The sequence below is a fragment of the Psittacula echo genome (genome assembly GCF_963264785.1).
Source record: "Psittacula echo genome assembly, chromosome: 2".
NCBI classification, from domain to species: Eukaryota; Metazoa; Chordata; class Aves; order Psittaciformes; family Psittacidae; genus Psittacula; species Psittacula echo.
The window spans coordinates 96,948,604-96,956,777 of NC_137737.1; the positions used below are offsets into that span (position 1 = coordinate 96,948,604).

General features: G+C 37.9%; 1 protein-coding gene across 1 annotated transcript in view; it reads right to left on the reverse strand.

The window, feature by feature from the left end:
- Positions 1 to 7,649, reverse strand: part of INVS (inversin) — an 81,469-nt gene extending 73,820 nt beyond the window's left edge. Inside the window, exons 1-2 of the mRNA XM_080611111.1 lie at positions 6,499 to 7,649; positions 928 to 1,094 (exon numbers count right to left, since the gene is read on the reverse strand). Of these exons, the coding sequence (XP_080467237.1) occupies positions 928 to 1,094; positions 6,499 to 6,604 (273 nt within the window). The 5' untranslated portion in view covers positions 6,605 to 7,649. The remainder of the gene's footprint in view (positions 1 to 927; positions 1,095 to 6,498) is intronic.
- Between the last annotated feature and the right edge of the window lie 525 nt (positions 7,650 to 8,174).

The window sequence follows — 8,174 nt, forward strand, 5'->3', positions numbered from 1 at the left end:
GGAGCACCTCTCCTTATGAAGGCTGACAGAGTTTTGGGCTTGTTCAGCCTGGAGAAGGCTCCAGGGAGACCTTATAGCAGCCTTCCAGTACCTAAAGGGGGCCTATAAGAACACTGGAGAGGAACTTTTTGTAAGGACATGTAGTGACATGACAAGGGGAAATGGTTTTAAGCTCACAGAGAGGAGATTTAGATTACATATTAGGAAGAAATTCTTTATTGTGGGGGGTGGCGGAACACTGGCACACCTTGCCCAGAGACGTTGTGGATGCCCCATCCATGGAAGCGTTCATGGCCAGGCTGGACGGGGTCTAATTGAAGGTGTCCCTGCCCATGGCAGGGAGTTGGAACTGGATGATGTTTAAGATCCCTTCCAAACCAAACCAATCTATGATTCTATGACCTCTCCTTTTTTACGTTTTTTTTTTTTCTTTTAAGGGTGTACACCCTTTCAAAATTTCTTGGGAGACCTGTCCATTTAACAAGAGAGACCAAAAAATTCTGCCTTTAATAGTGGAACAGAAGGTAAACCCAAGAAGAAAAAAGTAACTTCTACATGGCCTTCTGCCTACGATGACTGAAACATCTCCCTGTCCCCCTGTATCATGCAAGGGGAGGGGGTATAGAATTTTGAGGTTTAAGATTTGTTTTATTTCTCATTATCCTAACTGATTTGATTGGAGATAAGTTAAACTATTTCTGCAAGGCAAGTTTGTTTTGTCCATGGTGGTAACTGGTGAGTGACCTCTCCTTCTCCTTATCTTGACCAACAAGCTTTTTGTCCTATTTTCTCTCCCCTATCAAGCTGAGGAGGGGAGTGATAGAGGAACTTTGGTGGGCACCTGCATCCAGCCAGGGGCAAACCACATCATACTTGTTGTGAATGCAACAAGTTTATACAACAGCTGAGCACTTGTAATGTAATTACCTTTTGAGCAGCAAGATGGAGAGCGGTTCTTCTGCTACGATCAGCTCTATTAACATCAGCTCCAGCCTTCAGCAGTGCCTCTGCACAGTCCAGCCTGTCAGCCAATACACAGTACATAAGTGGAGTTCTTCCAAACTGGTCCTCTTTATCTTTTAGCTCAGAGTTGCCTTAAAAAAAAAAATAAATCACATAAACCAGTTAAGTCTATGAGTATCTAACTAAAAGTAATACTTTTTTGTTAAAAAGGTATCTTATTATAAATTAACAGGTGTTGTGTACCGTACCTGTCTACCTTACACAGGTAAGGTGATCAAAATAATGAAGTATAAGATAAACTCAAAGTTACTACTTTTCAACCTGTTTTTACTGACTTTTACAGGACATTTCCAAATAAATTTACAGAAAAAAGTACATTCAGAAAACATTAGTTCCACAAATACCACCACCAGCAACATTCTGCAGTGGCATAATTTATGTAATTTTAAAATAGTTATACAGATCATGGCTACAAAGAATACTTTAAAAAACAGCAACAGCACATTACCAAAGAGTCCTTCTGAAACCTGTAAATAGTCTAACTAAAACAAGCTTTGAAGCCTACTGACAGCAATGTTTGCTTAAAAAGCATAAACATGTCAATATTACATCAATACCATTATTTACTTCATAGTGCCTCACAATATGGAAACTACTGAAACACTTCAAGCTTTCTTGAATCGGTAAGGTTAGTAATGCAGCAATTAAACTAAATAAGAAGTCTGAGGTCCTATTAAAAAAAATCAAAACATTGTATTCCTATTCACAGTCAAAAAAACTTCTCAACAAAGCAGTATGCACCCTTCAATACAAAGTTTCTTATTTCTGTTATGTAACCACATAGAAACTAGCCCCTATAAATTTATTGGTATCCACTAGACTACACATCCTGACTAAATCTATCTCCCATGTAGCAGTGTTGTCTGCAATTACTCAAGAAACATTTAATTTTAACAGGTAAGGTTTTTTGGGGTTTGGTCTTTTTTTGTGGTTTTGTTTTCATTTTTTTTAATATTCCCTTGTCTGCATGTTTGTTGATGCTTCAAGAGATCTCCAGCAGAAGTACACTTCTCCTTTACAAACACAATCTTCACTCTCCCCCAGCATATAGCATATTATAGTTATCTAAATATCTAGTAATTGTATTCTTTACTATAATTTCTATTGATTCACCCAGCAGAAGAGTCAAGCAGATTAAATGTGAATCAAGGGGAATATCAAGAACCAAAGTTCATCCCCTACCAACCAAGTCTCCCACAAAACCACTGTATATCAGCACATTGCGAGTTAGAGCAATCATTTGCTTGCTCACTCCATCTCAGAGTTCCTTTAAAACTGTTGAATGAACAGCATATTGTTCTCATGATTCATTCTGCAACACCTTCTCTTGCTTACAAATTATGATTTGCATTAAGAAAACCCTTTCTGCTCTGTAATAAGCAGTTCAGGAACCTTTGTGAACTCTCCTGTGAATACAAACATAGAAGAATTCTTTTTGTTCTTCACCCATGGCCTTGTCTTCCTTGACTGCTCCTACATCTAGACAACCCACAAGGTTTCTAGCTAATTTTTATGCCTCTAGAAAATTACTCCTAACCTGCATCCATCTTCCTCAGATACAGGCTGTTTTTTCAATAACATCTTTTTGCGTTTTAATAGCCACCCACACACTATTTAGGCATGGTTGCTTCCCTTTTGACCATCATAAACATTTTCTTTTGTAAAGTGTTTTAGTATTTGCTTCACACTGCATGCAAGGAGTTTACTCTTTAGACTCATCTTTAGATTTTTTGATCTTAATGTCCTTCACCATTTTTAGAGTACACAACTACAGCTGGCTGCTGTTGCTTATTATGTATACTCTGGTCAAGAGTTAGGAAATCTCATTTAGTAACACTACTTCAGGTCCTATACACAGCAGTCAAAGAGCAACTCAAAGATTGCTTCTGTTCTGGATTCATTGAAATTTTCATTGCCAGCCCACTAATGATTTCTAACAATTGACTTTCAGGATCATGTCCTCAACAGCCATTTACCCAAAACATATAAAAGTAAACTTCATTAAAACTATGTTTCCTGTCAATTCAGACTCCGATCTCCCTTACCATGTCATGCACACCATCATCTGGTCAGACAGACAGTAATAAAATGTTACTACTATAAGTTCTTATCTAGACCTGTAAATGCTTAGATTTATGTAAAAATACATAAATATTTACATAAAAATACATATTTATGTAAAAATACATTATTTTGTTATGTTGGTGGGGTTTTGTTTTGTTTCGGTTCTTTCTTGGGGGGGGATTGTTTAAGCTTGATTTATATGGCCATTTCTTAATCTTATTTGTATTCAAGATTTGTTTTCTGCTTTGGTTTTTAGATGTGTATCACTACTCCCACCTACATGGCTTCCACTGATATCAGAATAGGAAGTATACAGAAACAAACATTGTCCACGCTGATGCTTTCCCCTCCATAAATCTTACATTCTCATCATACGATCAACAGCATCATTTAAAACATGACATCCTAGTTTTACTAATTTTTTTAAGACTTCCATGTATGTAGAAAAATGTGTATGCTTGTTTTGGATTTCTATGCAACTTCAACTTGTATGACAAGTTGTAATATTTACTAAATGCATTAAAAAGCAGTATATAGAAAATTGTAACTTGTTTAATTATTTGCATGGCCATTAGGAAATAATTCAAAATGTAACTTATGAGTTGAACAAGGGAGTACAACTTATTTTATTTTCCCTAACTTGTAAAAACGTTTGCTAGACTTTCAGAGTATGAAAATTTCACTGCAAACTGGATGCAGTTTCAAGATTAGTCTTTCTTCTACTATTAGAAAAAGTAGTTAAAAAGTTATACATATATTGTGAAGCCATCAATGTTTTACATGTCAATATTTTAGCTAACAATAAATGCTTTGTTCTAAAACAATGTGATACAGTACCACACAACTCATGCAATGTAAACAATTAGCACACTTTTGTTAGAGCATTGGTTATACAATAAACACTTTACACATATCCTACTCTATGGTATTTAACCCATAGGCTGTATAGAAAGTCCTGTAATTAAGCATAAGAAGTGGTTATCATAAAGAGACACTTTGTTCCAAACCCCTCTTTCTCTATATAAATTTTCTATTTACCTTTGATTCTATCTATTTCTGCCTCTTATTAGCACAGGATGTCAGAAGGAACATAGTATCCAGAACACACTGTATTATTTGAAATACCTGCTCCTTTAAAATCACAGGCTTTTGGGCAGCAGATTGCACATGAATCATAGAATCATAGAATAGTTAGGGTTGGAAAGGACCTTGAGATCATCTAGTTCCAACCCCCTGCCATGGGCAGGGACACCCCACACTAAAACATATCACCCAAGACCTCATCCAACCTGGCCTTGAACACTGCCAAGGATGGAGCATTCACAATCTCCCTGGGCAACACATTCCAGTGCCTCACCACCCTCACAGTAAAGAATTTCTTCCTTAGATCCAATCTAAACTTCCCTTGTTTGAGTTTGAACCCGTTACCCCTTGTCCTGTCACTACAGTCCCTGATGAATAGTCCCTCCCCAGCATCCTTGTAGGCCCCCTTCAGATACTGGAAGGCTGCTATCAGGTCTCCACGCAGCCTTCTCTTCTCCAGGCTGAACAGCCCCAACTTACTCAGCCTGTCTCCATACGGGAGGTGCTCCACTCCCCTGATCATCCTCGTGGCTCTCCTCTGGACTTGTTCCAACAGTTCCATGTCCTTTTTATGCTGAGGACACCAGAACTGCACACAATACTCCAAGGGAGGTCTCACGAGAGCAGAGTAGAGGGGCAGGATCACCTCCTTCGACCTGCTGGTCACGCTCCTTTTGATGCAGCCCAGGATACGGTTGGCTTTCTGGGCTGTGAGCGCACACTGCCGGCTCATGTTCATTTTCTCATCGACCAGCACTCCGAAGTCCTTCTCTGCAGGGCTGCTCTGAATCTCTTCTCTGCCCAACCTGTAGCTGTGCCTGGGATTGCTCCGACCCAGGTGTAGGACCTTGCACTGGGCATGGTTAAACTTCATCAGGTTGGCATCGGCCCACTTCAGATGCTAACAAGGAACCACTGAAGAGGCAGTTTGCTGAAATATGCATCCATACTCATGCATTATATGCAAATACAATGTATATGTTTGTCTAAAATCACACAGGCTCCATCCAGCTAGAGATGGGAAAGGGAATAATTACCAAACACGAGCACCAAACAGGTTATAAGAGCTGCTCTAAGAGACTGTTTACCCAGCCTCTATACCCCTCCCCTACATTAATAACTAAATAGGGAAAACTCAAAGAGGAAGTAATAACAAATTTAGAGGTGAAAGGCCCTTCCTGAAAGAATGAGAAAGTCAGAATTTATGTTACTGCATATATCCCTAGATACATAATCAAGATGCAGAGCTTGGACTTGTGCTAGAAGAACACATATATAAAGCTGAAGTACTGTCCTGAATTCGACACAAAGCTGAATGAAGTACTATCCTGAATTCGATGATACTGCTAAGTGCAGTCATGAAGTTCAGTGAGTAACACCAATTGCTCAATTTACTTCTGGCATGAAGTCCTACTTTCAACAGTGCCTGGTAAACAGCTAAAAATATTACTCTGATGCATTCTTCTTCTGCTAGGCAATAATTTTTTTGGTCCTGCTCTGGCAAACGTAAAGTCTGTGTCATATCCTGTCCAAATACGACAAAGCAGAAAAGCCAAATGCTGTTATTATAGCAAAGGCTGCAAGGATCATACAGTTTTCTTTCTCAGGTAAAAATAACACGTAGCATTTTTACACTGTTGCTGCATGATACCACTAAAAGAATAGTGATTTCCTTATCTGGTTCTAATGGCTGTTTTGTGGTGTATTTTACAAGATATACCAGTACGCAGAAGTACTTGTTCCTTTGTGTTTTCAAAATACACCTTTTGGCTGTGAAATTAACAAATACACACTGCACAGTGATTAGACTTCATTAACTACCATAAATGTTCTGTAAAATAAGTTTATCAAATTTCTCACAAAAGCAATTCCAAAACTAAGGATTTGCAGGCAAAATATTTCAGCCCAAAGCACTTCTCCAGAGATTCCCTGAAACTGGAGTCCTGAACAGCTCTTCTGGTTGTATCACTTACCAACTCTCCATTTCATTTCATGCAGAAGCACCAATCAAAAGCAACAGGTAATAAAAAGTAAGAAAAATCAACCATATTTCCAGGACTACGTTTATTCTAGAAATACATAACCAAAAAATGAAAACATATTTTAAAGATGTATCATGGCTAACCCATACAGCTGCTCACTTTCTCCGCTGCACCAGTGTGATGGGGAGGAGAACTGGAAAAGGGTAAAACCCACAGCACTGCACCAGCTACTAGGAAGAAAATCAACTCTATCCCAGCCAACCAAGATAAGATCAGAGCAGGAAGTCAAAACCAAAATGCTTCAGTTTTGAAGTAATCCAAATGCATGTACAATAAAAACATTTACCTGCTATTAGCTTTTGGAGGGTACTCTTATCTCCATTAACAGCAGCAGCATGCACTTCAGATGCTAACGAGGAACCACTGAAGAGGCAGTTTGCTGAAATATTCATACTCTTTCAAGATGTTACCATAGGTCAGATCTGCACCACCAACATTTTTTATAGGAATTCAGTTCTAAAAAAAAAAAAAAAACAAAACACAAAAATAGAACACTTTTTTTCTGTATGTGTGACTTTTAATTGCCCTTTTTTTGGGACTTTTAACAGTTCTGTTCCAACCCCTTTGGGACAGAAAGAAAACTCCACTGATTATTCAAGATGGGGGTAAAACATGGATTTATACAGTGGTATAATGGCATTCTCATTTCTTTCCTAAATCATGTCTACCACTGAAGTTGCCTTCCTAGCCTCTTCTGAAACAGAACTGTTACCTTCGCTGAGTCACCTCAAGATCTTCATAATGATCATCAGCCCAGGGCCACACACTACTTTAGAAATGAAAAGGGCCTGCACATCTGAAACCTTGTTAATTTTCTCCAGAAGTATCAAATACTTAAACTTCAACTTTCAACTCTTATTATACTTCATATTTGGAATGGAAAACAAACTGAGGTAAGCAAACAATAATTGCATACACCAGAAAAAAAAAAAAAAAAAAAAAAAAAAGGCGGTATCACTGAGTCTGTGTACTTAATTCTGGGAATGTTTCACCCAGTCTTCTCTTCCATGTTAATTTAAATATACTCTTTTTGTCATATCCCACATTTACATCATGGCACACTTGGAAAATAGCAAGAGGAAGCTATTTTGCTTCAATTGGTATTGTCAACCATCTTTGCTTTATCTGTTCTGTAAATCTCATATACTGCTACACAGCATCTGTTGTTATTAAGATAATTGCAGATACAGATATATCAATGTGGGGGGAAAATGTTATTAAAATACAAAAAAAATTTACCTTTTATGTAAAAGGAAGTGAAAATTTCTACAGCAGATATTTAAGCATCAAGTAATAAGAGTATAGGCCTTTACCTGCAAACAATAATAACAAAAAAATCCAATACAATTTAACACTTTAATATAGTTGTAGACTCTTCTTCATAAGCTCCAAACTTCCTTACAGAGCTGATAAGAAAATCAATCAGGACACTTTATGGTTAACCTAATCACTTACTCAAAGAACATCTGCACAATCATGGTATCAGTTCATACCATGGAATAAACACAAATATGGAATAAACACATCTCTGGAATAAACACAAATACGGAACCATGTGGTTGTGCAAACCTGCTCAACACCACATCAATATACTGCGTTCACTCTGCATGGAACACTCAGGTATAACTCAGACATTGTCTAAAGTATACCACATGGTAACAGCGGACAAAGCTTTTAACACACTCGTGTCTAAATAGCTGCCTTTTCATCTTGTCCTCAGACAGCCAAGTGCACCCTGTGCCACTTTTTCCAACATTTAACCACATCACTGAACACTCCTTCCCTGAACTCTGGTTAAGCTTTCATAAGCCATGAAAGTAGGTTCACCATATTTTAAGAAATATAATACCTTACCTTCCAACCTCTCTCCCCTACACAAACTAGTAATGGTGTGACTAGAACGGCATGACATGCTAGTTGCTTTAAGTAAAAATACTAGAACTTCTCACTACTGGAACGTTT